Source organism: Salvelinus fontinalis, chromosome 14, assembly GCF_029448725.1.
Source record: "Salvelinus fontinalis isolate EN_2023a chromosome 14, ASM2944872v1, whole genome shotgun sequence".
In the NCBI taxonomy this organism is placed as follows: domain Eukaryota; kingdom Metazoa; phylum Chordata; class Actinopteri; order Salmoniformes; family Salmonidae; genus Salvelinus; species Salvelinus fontinalis.
The window spans coordinates 35,473,619-35,493,444 of NC_074678.1; the positions used below are offsets into that span (position 1 = coordinate 35,473,619).

Below are 19,826 nucleotides of genomic sequence, written 5' to 3' on the forward strand. Positions count from 1 at the left end.
CAACGCTGCTGGGTTTTTCAACCTCAACAGTTTCCCGTGTGCATCAAGAATGGTCCACCACACAAAAGATATCTAGCCAACTTGACCCAACTGTGGGAAGTATTAGAGTCAACATGGGCCAGCATCCCTGTGGAACGCTTTTGACACTTTGTAGAGTCCATGACCTTACTAATTGAGGCTGCAACTCCATGTTAGAAAGGTGTTCCTAATGTTTAGTAGAGTCAGTACAGATGGGCTGAGGGAGGGGATGTTGTGTTGGTTAGATAGTTGTGGCTCTGCCTCTGCATGTGGTAGTAATATGATTCTGTTTCCAATATTCTTTGTGCCAGATCGGTGCGTTTTGTAAGCAATGTACAGTAATTCAAGTCAGACATTTTCTCAAATGTCAGTGACGCTCTTCAGAACAATGGTGGAGTACACAGAGCAGAGGTTCACCATCAAAGGGCACACTGTTGTGTATTCTCCCTACTGAGATTCATATGAGTTATGTGTGGTAGGGGACTCGATCTTCAACTCTATCTTCTGGGCCAAAACACAACAAGAAGAAAAAGAGAGGGGGAAGAAACAAACTGCATATTTCATCGGTTCTTGTAGGACGTCCAACAGTTTCATTTGGCCGTGCCCCACTACATGTCTTCCACCTCTAGCCATCGCAATCAATAGCCATCTCAGACATGTGGAGGCCCCTGGCCTATCAGAGTCAATGAACAGAGACAGACTATGAGCTCTCTGTGCCAAGACAGGAGACAGCTCAGTATCATGGAGATAAAGCTATTGGACCTGGGACAGAGGAGTGATTTCATGGTAAATAACGCCTGAACAAGTTTTAGTGACTATCAAAATGTGATGAGAATATTACGAACAGAATAGAATCAGCTTGATATTAATTATTGAAATAGCGTGCAATTATATGTGACTGGGAAGTAGAACACATCTAGTCAACCAAAGCATATTGCTAGAATATCAGGATATCACAAGAATATTATGACTTTGTAGTTTATACGTCTACTTCGAAACCTCCTGGCACGTCTTCTACAGTAGCTACTAAGACATATAGTACTCCTGACACCTATCCTACCTTGTTGTTTGCTGGCAGCAGCCTTCTGTCCAGGGGAGTAGAATGCAGACAGGGCACTGAGGGAGCTGACCAGCTGGCTCTGGATGGAGCTCATCTTAGACGGCCCTGACTTCCCTGCTGATTTGCCCGTTGAAGGCTTCCCCGCAGCGGGCTTCCCCTGCCCGGCTGCAAGCTTCTGGGTGCTGGGGCTGGAGGTCTCCTGCTTGTCCGGCTTCTCTTGGCTGCTACCCAGCTGGGCCCACTGCTCGTTAATCAGCCCTGTGAGGCGTGTTACTACCTGGCCTAATGCTGGGTTGGAGCCCCGACGAGGGTCCTGGGTCTGAGGCTGGGCCTGCACAGACTCCTTCTGACCCGGTTGAGGCTGGGTCTGGCTGGAAGAGGGGGTGGGTGCTGCTACTGGGCTCTCTGTTACCAAGGGAGTTTCTTTCACCACACTAACAGTGTGGACCAAAGGACAGAGACAGGGGAAAGAGACTTCTGTGACCACACTCTCTTCTGTGACCACACTCTCTTCTGTGACCACACTCTCTTCTGTGACCACACTCTCTTCTGTGACCACGTTGTCTTCTGTGACCACACTCTCTTCTGTGACCACACTCTCTTCTGTGACCACACTCTCTTCTGTGACTGCATTATCTTCTGTGACCACACTCTCTTCTGTGACTGCATTATCTTGTGTGACCACACTCTCAATGACCATACCCTCTGTGGTTGTACTCTGTTTAAGCACACTTTCAGTCACTGTAATTTGTTCAACTGCATTCTCTACTACCACTTCTTGTCTCTTTGTTACCATACTATCTGTGTCAACATTTTCTGTGACCACATTCTCTGTGACCATACTTTCTGTGTCCACACATTCTATAATCACAAAACCTTCTTCAGTTACTGCACTCTCAGTGATATCCCCATTTTTGACAGCACTTTCTGCTACCTCAATTTCTGCTCCAGAAATTTCTGTGACCGCACTTTCTATGGCTGCACTTACTATAGCTGCACTTTCTATCTCTATAGCTCTATGTGGGGTATTGCTAGTCTCACCTCTGTCTCTCTCTGTCTCTGTTTGCTGGTCTGCACTCTGCGCTGTCTCTGTCTCTGTCACCTGGTCCACTGTACCCACTCTCTCTGTCTCTGTCCCCTGGTCCACGCTGTTAGCCCTGTGTCTTGCTGGTCTCACTGGACGTACAGGTGCTGTCTGTGTCTCTGTCAGCTGGTTCACAGTATCCACTGTCTCTTTCCCATGGTCTACACTGACTCCTGCCTGTATTTGTGTCTCTTTACCCTGGTCCACACTGTTAGCCCTGTGTCTTGCTGGTCTCACTGGACGTACAGGTGCTGTGTCTGTCATCTGGTCCACACTGACTACTGTCTGTGTCTCTGTCATCTGGTCTAATCTGTCTCCAGGCGGCGTCTCTGTCACCCGGTTTACAGTGTCCACTTTCTCTGTCTCTGTCACCCGGTTTACAGTGTCCACTTTCTCTGTCTCTGTCACCTGGTTTACAGTGTTCACTCTCTCTGTCTCTGTCCCCTGATCCACACTGTTACCCCTTGGTCTGACTGGACAATCAATAATCATCTCTGTCTCGGCCACCTGGTCCACCGCTTCCACTCTCTCCGTCTCTGTCCCCTGGTCCACACTGTTAGCTCTCTCTCTGATTAAACATATTACTATCCTCTCTGTATCAGTCCCCTGCTCCACCATATCAGCCCTCTCTGACTCTGTCCCTTGGTTTATAATGACCACTCTCTCTGTCTCTGTCTGCTGGTCCACACTGGTCCTCCTACTTGTATGTCTCTCCCCACACACCTCCTCCATTCCTTCTCTCCCTCCCTCGCTTAACTGAAGTATCCTCTCCTCCTTCATCCTGTTGTCCTCTACCTGTTGTCTGAGGAGACTGTTGGTTTCCTCCAGCTCTTCACTAGCCTGACTTAACTTAGCCTCTAGTGTTACTAGCTTAGCCTGGAGCTGTTCGATGCTGAGGAGATCCCCCTCACCACTGACTCCCTCTATGACTTGCACAATCACTCCTCTCTCTGAAGGTTCTGGTGCTTTCTGTACTGTAACGTCCTGTGATAGCTCTGCTGTTTTCTCTAATGGATTCACTAATGCCTCTCTTTGTCGGTCTGGTCCCTCTGATGCCTGTGCTGCTAAAAGCCTATCTGCTTCTGCTTCTTGTGCAGTACTTTTTAAGGATTCCTGTTGTGTTTCTGTCTCTGACGCAGTGCTCTCTGCTCTCCCGGTATCAACTACTGCCCCAGACCCCGGCGGCTGAGGATCAATGCTCGGAGCCGGAGAGGGCGAGGCACGTTGTGGGGGGGGTGGAGCCTGGGGCTTGGTTTGGGCCTGCAGCCTGAGGATCAGATGCTCTCTCTCCTCCCTCAGTGAGCAGATCTGGGACTTGAGCTCTGGGATGGTCCTCACCATATCCTCCAGCTCTCTGACCCTCTTCAGGGCTGCGGTGATCTGCTGGTGCAGCCCCGACCGGTCCTGGGGCACAGCGCGGAATACGTTCTCAGATGAGCCGTTCTCGGTTCTCTCGTCCCCGGACTCGGAGGCCTTCCTGTGAGGGATGGTAATGGGCATGCTGGACGTCCGGAGGAGGTTGGGTCTCCCCAGGGGCTTCTCGGCTGACACCCCAGCCCCTGCATCCTCCCTGGGCCTGGCCGGGGATAAGATACTCCCCTGCGCCCTGCTGCTCTGGCTCTGCCCCCCCGCCATACCACTGCCTCCATCACTGGCTCTAAAATCCAAGAACTGCTGTACCTCTGTGACTCTGCCCCGGGGCTTGGGTCCCAGAGTAGAGGTGGAAGACCAGGTGTCCTTGGGGGCCGATCGTGCCCCATGCCCAGGCAGGCTGAAGTTCCTGGGCAGGGTGCTGAACTTAGGAGGTCCCCTGGCCTTGCGCTGGATGTGCACCCGCTTGATGGTGTTGCCTTTCTCGATGTCGTCCACATATTTGAGGAAGTCGAGGTCCAGGTGGAAGCCGTAGGGGGTCTCTACGGAGTAGGGGGTCTCTACGGAGTAGGGGGTCTCTACGGAGTAGGGCAGCTGCTTCTTATGACCCCCACCTCCACTCTCTCCTCCGGCCTTAGGGTAGCCATTGGCTGAAATATGAAGAGAGGGTTTGTTACTATTCACACTGATTCCCATGCATTCAGGGATTTGCTGTACAGTACTCTCCGACCATAGAAGAGAAAGCAAAACATGAAGTACATCCTAGTATCCCATTAGTTGATAATACACTACAACCTGTGTATGTATTTATGACCAGTATATGATAGGGTTGATAGGGATAGTCTATGATAGGGTTGATTGGGATAGTCTATGATATGGTTGATAGGGATAGTCTATGATAGGGTTGATTGGGATAGTCTATGATAGGGTTGATAGAGATAGTATATGACAGGGTTGATAGAGATATTATATGACAGGGTTGATTGGGATAGTCTATGATAGGGTTGATAGGGATAGTATATGACAGGGTTGATAGGGATAGTATATGATAGGGTTGATAGGGATAGTATATGACAGGGTTGATAGGGATAGTCTATGACAGGGTTGATAGAGATAGTCTATGACAGGGTAGATAGGGATAGTCTATGATATGGTTGATAGGGATAGTATATGACAGGGTTGATAGAGATAGTATATGACAGGGTTGATAGAGATAGTCTATGACAGGGTTGATAGAGATAGTCTATGATAGGCTTGATAGAGATAGTATATGACAGGGTTGATAGGGATAGTCTATGATAGGGTTGATAGGGATAGTATATGACAGGGTTGATAGAGATAGTATATGACAGGGTTGATAGGGATAGTATATGACAGGGTTGATAGGGATAGTCTATGATATGGTTGATAGGGATAGTCTATGATAGGGTTGATAGGGATAGTATATGACGGTTGATAGGGATAGTCTATGATAGGGTTGATAGGGATAGTATATGACAGGGTTGATAGGGATAGTCTATGATAGGGTTGATAGGGATAGTATATGATAGGGTTGATAGAGATAGTCTATGATAGGGTTGATAGAGATAGTATATGATAGGGTTGATAGAGATAGTCTATGACAGGGTTGATAGGGATAGTATATGATAGGGTTGATAGGGATAGTCTATGATATGGTTTATAGGGATAGTATATGACAGGGTTGATAGGGATAGTCTATGATAGGGTTGATAGGGATAGTCTATGATAGGGTTGATAGGGATAGTCCATGATAGGGTTGATAGAGATAGTATATGACAGGGTTGATAGAGATAGTATATGACAGGGTTGATTGGGATAGTCTATGATATGGTTGATAGGGATAGTCTATGATAGGGTTGATAGGGATAGTCTATGATAGGGTTGATAGGGATAGTCTATGATATGGTTGATAGGGATAGTATATGACGGTTGATAGGGATAGTCTATGACAGGGTTGATAGGGATAGTCTATGATAGGGTTGATAGGGATAGTATATGATAGGGTTGATAGGGATAGTATATGACAGGGTTGATAGAGATAGTATATGACAGGGTTGATTGGGATAGTCTATGATAGGGTTGATAGGGATAGTCTATGATATGGTTGATAGGGATAGTCTATGATAGGGTTGATAGGGATAGTATATGACAGGGTTGATAGAGATAGTCTATGATAGGGTTGATAGGGATAGTATATGATAGGGTTGATAGAGATAGTCTATGATAGGGTTGATAGGGATAGTATATTATAGGGTTGATAGGGATAGTCTATGATATGGTTGATAGGGATAGTCTATGACAGGGTTGATAGGGATAGTCTATGATATGGTTGATAGGGATAGTCTATGATAGGGTTGATTGGGATAGTCTATGATAGGGTTGATAGGGATAGTCTATGATAGGGTTGATTGGGATAGTCTATGATAGGGTTGATAGGGATAGTGCACATTAATTAACATTTCAGGAAAAGTGCCTACTGTGTCTACAGCACCAGAGCTGTCAGTAATTGCATTTCTTTCAGTTTTAGTATTACACTGTTGCTACTTCGCTCTTCAACCAAGGACCAACTGAAGAGAGGAGGATGAGGATATTCAGCCACAATACCATTTATTATTAAAACCAGCAACTAATGCGTTTTGGCTCGTTGCCTGCATCAGCTTGTTGCCTTACAGTTTCAGTATTCACAGTCCCCCCTATATAGATGCAGCCAGGGACAGGATGTACACTACACTACTGTGCATAAACCCTATAAGAGTCTGGGATGTAATTATCTTTCTGTGATTAGGATGAAACACATTTACACTCATTAGTGTGCAAAACTCAACTCAGCTTAGCTTTGCTGTGTCAACGTATGTTCGATTACAGGCTAAAATGGCCAGAAACAAAGCTCTTTCTTCTGAAACTCGTCAGTCTATTCTTGTTCTGAGAAATGAAGGCTATTCCATGCGAGAAAATGCCAATAAACTGAAGATCTCGTACAACGCTGTGTACTACTCCCTTCACAGAACAGCGCAAACTGTCTCTAACCAGAATAGAATGAGAAGTGGGAGGCCCCGGTGCACAACTGAGCAAGAGGACAAGTACATTTGAGTGTCTAGTTTGAGAAACAGACACCTCACAAGTCCTCAACTGGCAGTTTCATTAAATAGTACCCGCAAAACACCAGTCTCAACATCAACAGTGAAGAGGCGACTCCGGGATGCTGGCCTTCTAGGCAGACTACCTCTGTCCAGTGTCTGTGTTCTTTTGTCAATATTAATATTTCATTTTTATTGGCCAGTCTAAGATATGGCTTTTTCTTTGCAACTCTGCCTAGAAGACTAGCATCCTGGAGTCGCCTCTTCACTGTTGACGTTGAGACTGGCAATTTCTCGCATGGAATAGCCTTCATTTCTCAGAACAAGAATAGACTGACGAGTTTGAGAAGAAAGTTCTTTGTTTCTGGCCATTTTGAGCCTGTAAGCGAACCCACAAATGCTGATGCTCCAGATACTCAACTAGTCTAAAGAAGACTAGTTTTATTGCTTCTTTAATCAGAACAACAGTTTTCAGGTGTGCTAACATAATTGCAAAAGGGTTTTCTAATGATCAATTAGCCTTTTAAAATTATAAACTTGGATTAGCTAACACAACGTGCCATTGGAACACGGGAGTGATGGTTGCTGATAATGGGCCTCTGTACGCCTATGTAGATATTCCATTAAAAATCTGCCGTTTCCTGCTACAATAGTCATTTACAACATTAACAATGTCTACACTGTATTTCTGATCAATTTCATGTTATTTTAATGGACAAAAAATTTGCTTTTCTTTATAAAACAAGGACATTTCTAAGTGACCCAAAAACCTTTCAACGGTAGTGTATGCATAATGAGACAGGCGGATAGTGTTTAGCACAGCAAGAATATTAGGAAGAGAAAACTCTTGTTCGCTACCCCTTCCTCTTACCCCTGACCCTTCAATGTTTGCAGCTCTGTAAGGTGGAAGCAATATAGTGCAAGCCAGTGGAGGCTGCTGAGGGGAGGACGGCTCACAATAATGGCTGGAACGGAGCGAATGGAATGGCATCAAACACCTGGAAACCATGGAAACCATGTGTTGGATGTATTTGATACCATTCCACTGATTCCGCTCCAGCCATTACCAGGAGCCCATCCTCTCCGACCTCCTGTGCTGGAAGCTTTACCACTACACTGCTTTCTTCTCCAGAACCTTCAGACATACTATCACACAGGGGTCAGGGCAGAAGGGGATGGATTTGGGAACGACTGTGTGACTTTTAACTTACCACTTTTCCTGTCCATCGCTGTATTAGTTTAGGGTCATGGACTTCTCTGCTGTCAGAGTGGGCAACCTGGAAAAGAGAATGGAAGTCTGTGAGCAACTGAAATAACACGGAATATCAACACTGGCCAACTGTTTGGAATACAACCTCTGTTTTGTTTTAAATAAGACCTCATATTTGAAGAGCGTATGTGAAATGACTTGTGTTGTAGCAGCAACCCGTGATAGTCTGTTTGTTGCTAATGAGAGAAACATCCTGTCCACAACCTCTCAACTGTGGCATTGTCTAAAAGAGTGAGAGAGACCCTCGGTGGCCATTAGAAATCACCACAACACTGACAAGGGCTACAGTTTCATCCAACTAATTAGGAAAATGTTCCATCTGGGTGCCATTTTGTGTGTTTTGTTCCAGTTGGAGCTGCCAAGAAACCGAAGCCTGCGGCTTTTTACGAGGGGCCTTGCATGAGGCAATTGGGATGGGAAAAATCTAATCAATCAAATCAACAAAAAACTAAAATCACATTCTTGGTGAACAACAGGTGTAGACTAACAGTGAAATTCTTACTTATGGACCCTTCCCAACAATGCAGAGAGGAAAATAGAAAGTAATAACACAAGGAATAAAAACAACTCAGAGATTTGAGTCAAAACCTTCAGAGGTTTATGCTTTTGAATGTAATATCCAATACTACTAATAATACACAGTAAAGGCAAGGATGTTCCCAAAGCCTTCCCATGCTTTTAAGATTGAACCCATTTAAAATAGCATACCCTTAGGCCTACAGCAAAACATAAATCACAAAACAATTGAGAAAATAAGCACACAATTTCCATGCAAATTTGTGCCGGTAAAAAAGAAAAGTGCTACTCAGGAGAACACGTCCTTCTCAAAGCCTGGAGCATTGTTTTAGTGAGAGTTGTTTTAGTGAGAGCTGTTTTAGTGAGAGTTGAAGTGTAAACTGGAACCCGGCAGACAGGAGTGAATTCCAGTGCAATAAACTACTTTATGAGTATTATAAGAGCATGCAATTAAAATCAAACCTGTATCTAATCTACTTATCTATTCTACTTATCTATGCTACTTATCTATTCTACTTATGCTATCCTACTTATCTAATCTACGTATCTATTCTACTTATGCTATCCTACTTATCTATGCTACTTATCTATCCTACTTATCTATTCTACTTATGTTATGCAACTTATCTAATGACGTATCTATGCTACTTATGCCATCCTACTTATCTATGATACTTATCTATTCTACTTATGCATGCTACTTATCTATGATACGTATCTATTCTACTTATGCATGCTACTTATCTATGCTACTTATGCTATTCTACTTATCTGTCCTACTTATCTATACTACTTATGCTATGCTACTTATGCTATTCTACATATCTATGCTACTTGTATCAATCCTTATGAATTCTTTCTCACCTTAAATGTGTTATATCATCATAATGGAAGACTTTAGGCTCTTGCACACTTTCCTGACCTTTTCTTATTACCTTCCTGCAGCTTGGTACCATCACAACCCCCTTAATAATGCACAAAGAACAAAACACCTTTCAAGCCTAAGGCAAAGAACAAATTGTAAGTGACAATCTCTACTCATTCTGCTTTGATGACTGTGGGGAGAACAGAGGAAGCATCTTTCTACCCGACAACAAATGTCCTGTATCTGTGAACGATACACACTGGAACGGTGGTGCTGGGGAAAGACTGTGTGCTTAAAGTAGAGGTGGGCTGTTCACCATCAGAGTACAGCACAGGAATATGCTACAATACACAGGCACCACATTGGATGGCAAGGCAATCGATCAAAATGACAGCCAATCCACACAGGAACCTGACCTCGGATCCATAACAACCTCTAGCTGGACCGCCTCCATAAATAAACCCCAAACAGTGACAGCAAAGCAATGTGAGATCTCGAGCAGAAGTGTCTCTGTGTTTCTACCCTGTCCAGTCATATCTCTATGCCCCAGCCCTAAACCAGTCATATCTCTATCCCCCATCCCTAAACCAGTCATATCTCTATCCCCCAGCCCTTTACCAGTCATATCTCTATGCCCCAGCCCTAAACCAGTCATATCTCTATCCCCCAGCCCTTTACCAGTCATATCTCTATGCCCCAGCCCGAAACCAGTCATATCTCCATCCCCCAGCCCTTTACCAGTCATATCTCTATCCCCCAGCCCTAAACCAGTCATATCTCTATCCCCCAGCCCTTTACCAGTCATATCTCTATCCCTCAGCCCTTTACCAGTTATATCTCTATCCCTCAGCCCTAAACCAGTCATATCTCTATCCCTCAGCCCTAAACCAGTCATATCTCTATCCCCCAGCCCTTTACCAGTCATATCTCTGTCCCCCAGCCCTAAACCAGTCATATCTCTATCCCCCAGCCCTTTACCAGTCATATCTCCATCCCCCAGCCCTAAACCAGTCATATCTCTATCCCCCAGCCCTTTACCAGTCATATCTCTATCCCCCAGCCCTTTACCAGTCATATCTCCATCCCCCAGCCCTTTACCAGTCATATCTCCACCCCCCAGCCCTTTACCAGTCATATCTCTTTCCCCAAGCCCTTTACCAGTCATATCTCTATCCCCCAGCCCTAAACCAGTCATATCTCTATCCCCCAGCCCTTTACCAGTCATATCTCTATGCCCCAGCCCTAAACCAGTTATATCTCTATCCCCCAGCCCTTTACCAGTCATATCTCTATCCCCCAGCCCTAAAACAGTCATATCTCTATCCCTCAGCCCTTTACCAGTCATATCTCCATCCCCCAGCCCTTTACCAGTCCTATCTCTATCCCTCAGCCCTTTACCAGTCATATCTCTATCCCTCAGCCCTAAACCAGTCATATCTCTATCCCTCAGCCCTTTACCAGTCATATCTCCACCCTCCAGCCCTTTACCAGTCATATTTCTATCCCCCAGCCCTTTACCAGTCATATCTCGATCCCACAGCCCTAAACCAGTCATATCTCTATCCATCAGCCCTTTACCAGTCATATCTCTATCCCCCAGCCCTTTACCAGTCATATCTCTATTCCCCCAGCCCTTTACCAGTCATATCTCTATCCATCAGCCCTAAACCAGTCATATCTCTATCCCACAGCCCTTTACCAGTCATATCTCCATCCCCCAGCCCTTTACCAGTCATATCTCCACCCCCCAGCCCTTTACCAGTCATATCTCTATCCCCCAGCCCTAAACCAGTCATATCTCTATCCCCCAGCCCTAAACCAGTCATATCTCTATCCCCCAGCCCTAAACCAGTCATATCTCTATCCCTCAGCCCTAAACCAGTCATATCTCTATCCCCCAGACCTTTACCAGTCATATCTCTATCCATCAGCCCTTTACCAGTCATATATCTATCCATCAGCCCTTTACCAGTCATATCTCCACCTCCCAGTCCTTTACAAGTCATATCTCGATCCCCCAGCCCTAAACCAGTCATATCTCTATCCATCAGCCCTAAACCAGTCATATCTCTATCCCCCAGCCCTTTACCAGTCATATCTCCATCCCCAGCCCTTTACCAGTCATATCTCCATCCCCCAGCCCTTTACCAGACATATCTCCACCCCCCAGCCCTTTACCAGTCATATCTCCACCCCCCAGCCCTTTACCAGTCATATCTCTATCCCCCAGCCCTTTACCAGTCATATCTCTATCCCCCAGCCCTTTACCAGTCATATCTCCATCCCCCAGCCCTTTACCAGTCATATCTCTATCCCACAGCCCTTTACCAGTCATATCTCTATCCCCCAGCCCTTTAACCATCATATCTCCACCCCCCAGCCCTTTACCAGTCATATCTCCACCCCCCAGCCCTTTACCAGTCATATCTCCATCCCCAGCCCTTTACCAGTCATATCTCTATCCCCCAGCCCTTTACCAGTCATATCTCTATCCCTCAGCCCTTTAACCGTCATATCTCTATCCCTCAGCCCTTTACCAGTCACATCTCCATCCTCCAGCCCTTTACCAGTCATATCTCTATCCCCCAGCCCTTTAACCGTCATATCTCCATCCCCCAGCTTTTTACCAGTCACATCTCTATCCCCCAGCCCTTTAACCGTCATATCTCCACCCCCCAGCCCTTTACCAGTCATATCTCTATCCCCCAGCCCTTTACCAGTCATATCTCTATCCCCCAGCCCTTTAACCATCATATCTCCACCCCCCAGCCCTTTACCAGTCATATCTCCACCCCCCAGCCCTTTACCAGTCATATCTCCATCCCCAGCCCTTTACCAGTCATATCTCTATCCCCCAGCCCTTTAACCGTCATATCTCTATCCCCCAGCCCTTTACCAGTCATATCTCTATCCCCCAGCCCTTTAACCATCATATCTCCACCCCCCAGCCCTTTACCAGTCATATCTCCACCCCCCAGCCCTTTACCAGTCATATCTCCATCCCCAGCCCTTTACCAGTCACATCTCCATCCCCCAGCCCTTTACCAGTCATATCTCCACCCCCCAGCCCTTTACCAGTCATATCTCCCTCCCCCAGCCCTTTATCAGTCATATCTCTATCCCCCAGCCCTTTAACCGTCATATCTCTATCCCTCAGCCCTTTACCAGTCACATCTCCATCCTCCAGCCCTTTACCAGTCATATCTCTATCCCCCAGCCCTTTAACCGTCATATCTCCATCCCCCAGCCCTTTACCAGTCACATCTCTATCCCCCAGCCCTTTAACCGTCATATCTCCACCCCCCAGCCCTTTACCAGTCATATCTCTATCCCCCAGCCCTTTACCAGTCACATCTCCATCCCCCAGCCCTTTACCAGTCATATCTCCACCCCCCAGCCCTTTACCAGTCATATCTCCCTCCCCCAGCCCTTTATCAGTCATATCTCCATCCCCCAGCCCTTTACCAGTCATATCTCCACCCCCCAGCCCTTTACCAGTCATATCTCTATCCCCCAGCCCTTTACCAGTCATATCTCTATCCCCCAGCCCTTTACCAGTCATATCTCTATCCATCAGCCCTAAACCAGTCATATCTCTATCCATCAGCCCTGTATCAGTCATATCTCTATCCATCACCCCTAAACCAGTCATAGCTCTATCCATCAGCCCTTTACCAGTCATATATCTAACCCCCAGCCCTTTACCAGTCATATCTCTATCCATCAGCCCTTTACCAGTCATATCTCTATCCCTCAGCCCTTTACCAGTCATATCTCTATCCCTCAGCCCTTTACCAGTCATATCTCTATCCATCAGCCCTTTATCAGTCATATCTCTATCCATCAGCCCTAAACCAGTCATATCTCTATCCCTCAGCCCTGTACCAGTCATATCTCCACCCCCTAGCCTTATACCAGTCATATCTCTATCCATCAGTCCTTTACCAGTCATATCTCTATCCCTCAGCCCTTTACCAGTCATATCTCTATCCCTCAGCCCTTTACACCGGCCCTACTTATCTTAATTTCAGTCGTTAGCCAGTGACTCACCGGGAGTTAGTCGTGATACATCGTATGACTGTCATAAGACACACAAGATCTGACCGACACAGTGTCTCTACTACCGTGGAAACCACACACGGCTAAATTATCTCGTCGTTGAGGTGTTGCCATGGAAGCAGGGGCATGCATGTCCCTGACACTCCAAATCCTTCATGTGACGCTGGGCAATCTGGTTCCGGCTCACTGTCCTTGAGGCCTAATTAGCCAATTTGTGAGCGGAAGAATGCTGTTGATAATTGCTGAGTAAAGCGCAAGGTTGCAGACTCGACAGGCAATTATACACAGCTGGCAGAGCAGCAGAAAGAACAGCACAGCTAGTTAATTAGATCCTTACTAAAAACACAGGGGCAGATATGAGAAAGAGAGAGAGAGAGAGAGAGAGAGAGAGAGAGAGAGAGAGAGAGAGAGAGAGAGAGAGAGAGAGAGAGAGAGAGAGAGAGAGAGACAGGCAGGCACAGAGGAAACTGGGCCAGAACATCACTTCAGCGTGGTTACAGGCAGGCACAGAGGAAACTGGGCCAGAACATCACGTCAGCATGGTTACAGGCAGGCACAGAGGAAACTGGGACAGAACATCACTTCAGCGTGGTTACAGGCAGGCACAGAGGAAACTGGGACAGAACATCACGTCAGCATGGTTACAGGCAGGGACAGAGGAAACTGGGCCAGAACATCACTTCAGCGTGGTTACAGGCAGGCACAGAGGGAACTGGGCCAGAACATCACGTCAGCATGGTTACAGGCAGGCACAGAGGAAACTGGGCCAGAACATCACTTCAGCGTGGTTACAGGCAGGGACAGAGGAAACTGGGACAGAACATCACGTCAGCGTGGTTACAGGCAGGGACAGAGGAAACTGGGACAGAACATCACGTCAGCATGGTTACAGGCAGGGACAGAGGAAACTGGGCCAGAACATCACTTCAGCGTGGTTACAGGCAGGCACAGAGGGAACTGGGCCAGAACATCACGTCAGCATGGTTACAGGCAGGCACAGAGGAAACTGGGCCAGAACATCACTTCAGCGTGGTTACAGGCAGGCACAGAGGAAACTGGGCCAGAACATCACTTCAGCGTGGTTACAGGCAGGCACAGAGGAAACTGGGCCAGAACATCACTTCAGCGTGGTTACAGGCAGGCACAGAGGAAACTGGGCCAGAACATCACTTCAGCGTGGTTACAGGCTGGCACAGAGGAAACTGGGCCAGAACATCACGTCAGCGTGGTTACAGGCAGGCACAGAGGAAACTGGGCCAGAACATCACTTCAGCATGGTTACAGGCAGGCACAGAGGAAACTGGGCCAGAACATCACGTCAGCATGGTTACAGGCAGGCACAGAGGAAACTGGGCCAGAACATCACGTCAGCGTGGTTACAGGCAGGGACAGAGGAAACTGGGCCAGAACATCACTTCAGCGTGGTTACAGGCAGGGACAGAGGAAACTGGGCCAGAACATCACGTCAGCGTGGTTACAGGCAGGCACAGAGGAAACTGGGCCAGAACATCACGTCAGCATGGTTACAGGCAGGCACAGAGGAAACTGGGCCAGAACATCACGTCAGCGTGGTTACAGGCAGGGACAGAGGAAACTGGGCCAGAACATCAATTCAGCGTGGTTACAGGCAGGGACAGAGGAAACTGGGCCAGAACATCACGTCAGCGTGGTTACAGGCAGGCACAGAGGAAACTGGGCCAGAACATCACTTCAGCATGGTTACAGGCAGGCACAGAGGAAACTGGGCCAGAACATCACGTCAGCATGGTTACAGGCAGGCACAGAGGAAACTGGGCCAGAACATCACGTCAGCGTGGTTACAAGCAGGGACAGAGGAAACTGGGCCAGAACATCACTTCAGCGTCGTTACAGGCAGGCACAGAGTAAACTGGGCCAGAACATCACGTCAGCATGGTTACAGGCAGGCACAGAGTAAACTGGGCCAGAACATCACGTCAGCGTGGTTACAGGCAGGCACAGAGGAAACTGGGGCAGAACATCACTTCAGCGTGGTTACAGGCAGGCACAGAGGAAACTGGGCCAGAGTAGGGGACCCATCCATCACCTCAAAAGTTCATATGGAAAATACATTATCCAAGAAGGCTAACAAGGTCACAAGAACCTGCCAGGTTTATGTCTGATTCTGTGGGTTCAAAGTCAAACACACATGTGAGCCTCTTTCCAATAAGGACAATAAAACACACACAGAGACTATTTCCATCACACTCAAGGACATGTGTGATATACAATCTACAAACACCATGTACTTAAACCAGTAAAGCATAACAGAGGCTGATGATGAGGTGGAGACTGACGATCATTATAATAACTCCTGTCCGGAAGCCGCGGGCATCACATCACAGTAACAGCTACAGTAAATAACCTCCTACCGACAGACGTCTCATATTATGCCAGCTGACCCAGTGAACCACAGGGGGCCGAGTCTTCATTGAAAGTCATGGGTCATTACCAGTTCCTGTGGAGTGCTGCAGATCGAATGATATTAATACAGAGAGGGGAGAGGGAAATTAGTTTGGAGAGGGGAGACTGGAGACTACAGGTGGGAAGGGATGGCAGTTGCACCATCATATCTCACACACACACACACATTCACAAACACACACTGAAAGGTCTGCAGCTGTACCTCTAGATCTGTGACCAGCTCGCCAAGCCTAACTCGGCAGCAGAATGAATGGCTGAACTAGACAACAAAACAACATCTGGGAGTTTCTCACTGGTTGGTACCAGCTGCACAGCTCTAGAACGTCTTTTATCAGCACCCTCACCATCTGTGTTTACCTCCACATAATCCTGATGTGGAAATAGCTAGTCACCATAAAAAAACACACATGCTGGCACGCACACAAACACACATACAAAAGTACATACACACATGCACAGAAACTCACACATAAACACAACCAGGGGAACATTTAGTCACTAATGTTACTCTGGAACATTAATCACTAATGTTACTCTGGAATATTTAGTCACTAATGTTACTCTGGAACATGAATCACTAATGTTACTCTGGAACATTAATCACTAATGTTACTCTGGGAACGTATTGAATGTATATTACTCATTGCTTGTTGTTCTGAATCATCTGCAATTAAAGCAGGAAACGCGATGGGCAGGAGGACAGGGCAGGAGGATAGGGCAGGAGGACAGGGCAGGAGGACAGGGCAGGAGGATAGGGCAGGAGGACAGGGCAGGAGGACAGGAGGACAGGGCAGGAGGATAGGGCAGGAGGACAGGACAGGAGGACAGGACAGGAGGATAGGGCAGGAGGAAAGGGCAGGAGGACAGGGCAGGAGGACAGGGCAGGAGGATAGGGCAAGAGGACAGGGAAAGGAGGACAGGTCAGGAGGATAGGGCAGGTGGATAGGGCAGGAGGACAGGTCAGGAGGACGGAGAAGGAGGATAGGGCAGGAGGACAGGTCAGGAGGATAGGGCAGGAGGAAAGGGCAGGAGGACAGGGGAGGAGGATAGGGCAGGAGGACAGGGCAGGAGGCCAGGGGACGAGGATAGGGCAGGAGGACAGGGCAGGAGGATAGGGCAGGAGGATAGGGCAGGAGGACAGGGCAGGAGGACAGGGCAGGGGGACTGCCCCATTAGTTTCCTGTAATAAGCTGCCAGAGGCCTCCCTCCAGATGACAGAACTCCAGTGAGACCAGACATTCTCTCCATCTCTCTATATCTGAAAGGATTACACTACAGAATACAATACAGTGCAGGGTGTGTGTGTGTGTGTGTGTGTGTGTGTGTGTGTGTGTGTGTGTGTGTGTGTGTGTGTGTGTGTGTGTGTGTGTGTGTGTGTGTGTGTGTGTGTGTGTGTGTGTGTGTGTGTGTGTGTGTGTGTGTGTGTGTGTGTGTGTGTGTGTGTGTGTCCAACCCCACCCTCCACCCTGCTCCACCCTCCTCCACCCTCCCCCAACCTCCTCCACCCTGCCCCACCCTCCACCACCCCCCTCCACCCTCTTCTGTCTATCTGTTCATTTAGTTGTCCTCTACCATGATAACCCAGCCCTGCTCAGTGATTTGATAACCCAATCCAGTTCAGCCCTGCTCAGTAATTTGATAACCCAGTCTAGCCCTGCTCAATGATTTCATAACCCAGTCCAGCCCTGCTCAGTGATTTGATAACCCAGTCCAACCCTGCTCAATGATTTGATAACCCAGTCCAGCCCTGCTCAGTGATTTGATAACACAGTCCAGCCCTGCTCAGTGATTTGATAACCCAGTCCAGCCCTGCTTAGTGATTTGATAACCCGTCCAGTTCAGCCCCGCTCAGTGAATTGATAACCCAGTTCAGCCCAGCCCTGCTCAATGTTTTGATAACCAGGTCCAGCCCTGCTCAATGATTTGATAACCAGGTCCAGCCCTGCTCAGTGATTTGATAACCCAGTCCAGCCCTGCTTAGTGATTTGATAACCCGTCCAGTTCAGCCCCGCTCAGTGAATTGATAACCCAGTTCAGCCCAGCCCTGCTCAATGATTTGATAACCAGGTCCAGCCCTGCTCAATGATTTGATAACCAGGTCCAGCCCTGCTCAGTGATTTGATAACCCAGTCCAGCCCTGCTCAGTGATTTGATTCGATAACCTGCCCAGCCCAGCCCTGCTCAGTGATTTGATAACCAGGTCCAGCCCTGCTCAGTGATTTGATAACCCAATCCAGCCCTGCTCAGTGATTTCATAGCCCAGTCCAGCCCTGCTCAGTGATTTGATAACCCAGTCCAGCCCTGCTCAGTGATTTCATAACCCAGTCCAGCCCTGCTCAGTGATTTGATAACCCAGTCCAGCCCTGCTCAGTGATTTGGTAACCCAGTCCAGCCCTGCTCAGTGATTTGATTTGATAACCCAGTCCAACCCTGCTCAGTGATTTGATAACTCAGTCCAGCCCTGCTCAGTGATTTGATAACAGAGTCCAGCCCTGCTCAGTGATTTGATAACCCAGTCCAGCCCTGCTCAGTGATTTGATAACCCGTCCAGCCCTGCTCAGTGATTTGATTTTATAACCCAGTCGAGCCCTGCTCAGTGATTTTATAACCCAGTCCAGCCCTGCTCAGTGATTTGATTTTTGAACCCAGTCCAGCCCTGCTCAGTGATTTGATTTGGTAACCCAGTCCAGCCCTGCTCAGTGATTTGATTTGATAACCCAGTCCAGCCCTGCTCAGTGATTTAATAACCCAGTCTAGCCCTGCTCAGTGATTTGATAACCCAGTCCAGCCCTGCTCAGTGATTTCATAACCCAGTCCAGCCCTGCTCAGTGATTTGATAACCCAGCCCAGCCCCGCTCAGTGATTTGGTAACCCAGTCCAGCCCTGCTCAGTGATTTGATTTTATAACCCAGTCCAGCCCTGCTCAGTGATTTGATTTGGTAACCCAGTCCAGCCCTGCTCAGTGATTTGATAACCCAGTCCAGCCCTGCTCAGTGATTTGATTTGATAACCCAGTCCAGCCCTGCTCAGTGATTTGATAACCCAGTCCAGCCCTGCTCAGTGATTTGATAACCCAGTCCAGCCCTGCTCAGTGATTTGGTAACCCAGTCCAGCCCTGCTCAGTGATTTGATAACCCAGTCCAGCCCTGCTCAGTGATTTGATATCCCGCCCAGCCCTGCTCAGTGATTTGATTACCCAGTCCGGCCCTGCTCAGTGATTTGGTAACCCAGTCCAGCCCTGCTCAGTGATTTGATAACACAGTCCAGCCCTGCTCAGTGATTTGATTTGATAACCCCCCCAGCCCTGCTCAGTGATTTGATTTTATAACCCAGTCCAGCCCTGCTCAGTGATTTGATTTGGTAACCCAGTCCAGCCCTGCTCAGTGATTTGATAACCCAGTCTAGCCCTGCTCAGTGATTTGGTAACCCAGTCCAGCCCTGCTCAGTGATTTGATAACCCAGTCCAGCCCTGCTCAGTGATTTGGTAACACAGTCCAGACCTGCTCAATGATTTGATAACACAGTCCAGCCCTGCTCAGTGATTTGATAACACAGTCCAGCCCTGCTCAATGATTTGATAACACAGTCCAGCCCTGCTCAGTGATTTGATTTTATAACCCAGTCCAGCCCTGCTCAGTGATTTGATTTGGTAACCCAGTCCAGACCTGCTCAATGATTTGATAACCCAGTCCAGCCCTGCTCAGTGATTTGATAACCCAGTCCAGCCCTGCTCAGTGATTTGATAACCCAGTCCAGCCCTGCTCAGTGATTTGATTTGATAACCCCCCCAGCCCTGCTCAGTGATTTTATAACCCAGTCCAGCCCTGCTCAGTGATTTGATAACACAGTCCAGCCCTGCTCAGTGATTTGATAACCCAGTCCAGCCCTGCTCAGTGATTTGATATCCCGCCCAGCCCTGCTCAGTGATTTGATAACACAGTCCAGCCCTGCTCAGTGATTTCATAACCCAGTCCAGCCCTGCTCAGTGATTTGATAACACAGTCCAGCCCTGCTCAGTGATTTGATAACACAGTCCAGCCCTG

The 19,826-nt window shown here is 47.8% G+C and overlaps 1 protein-coding gene across 7 annotated transcripts in view; it reads right to left on the reverse strand.

Annotated features, from left to right (window-relative positions):
• Nucleotides 1-19,826, reverse strand: part of kank4 (KN motif and ankyrin repeat domains 4) — a 113,372-nt gene that overhangs the window by 29,079 nt on the left and 64,467 nt on the right. For all 7 annotated transcript variants that reach the window (XM_055861560.1, XM_055861559.1, XM_055861556.1 and 4 more), the window contains 2 exons: nt 7,843-7,908; nt 1,079-4,183 (listed from right to left, as the gene is read on the reverse strand). In XM_055861560.1, coding sequence (XP_055717535.1) covers nt 1,079-4,183; nt 7,843-7,858 — 3,121 coding nt within the window. In that variant the 5' untranslated portion in view covers nt 7,859-7,908. The remainder of the gene's footprint in view (nt 1-1,078; nt 4,184-7,842; nt 7,909-19,826) is intronic.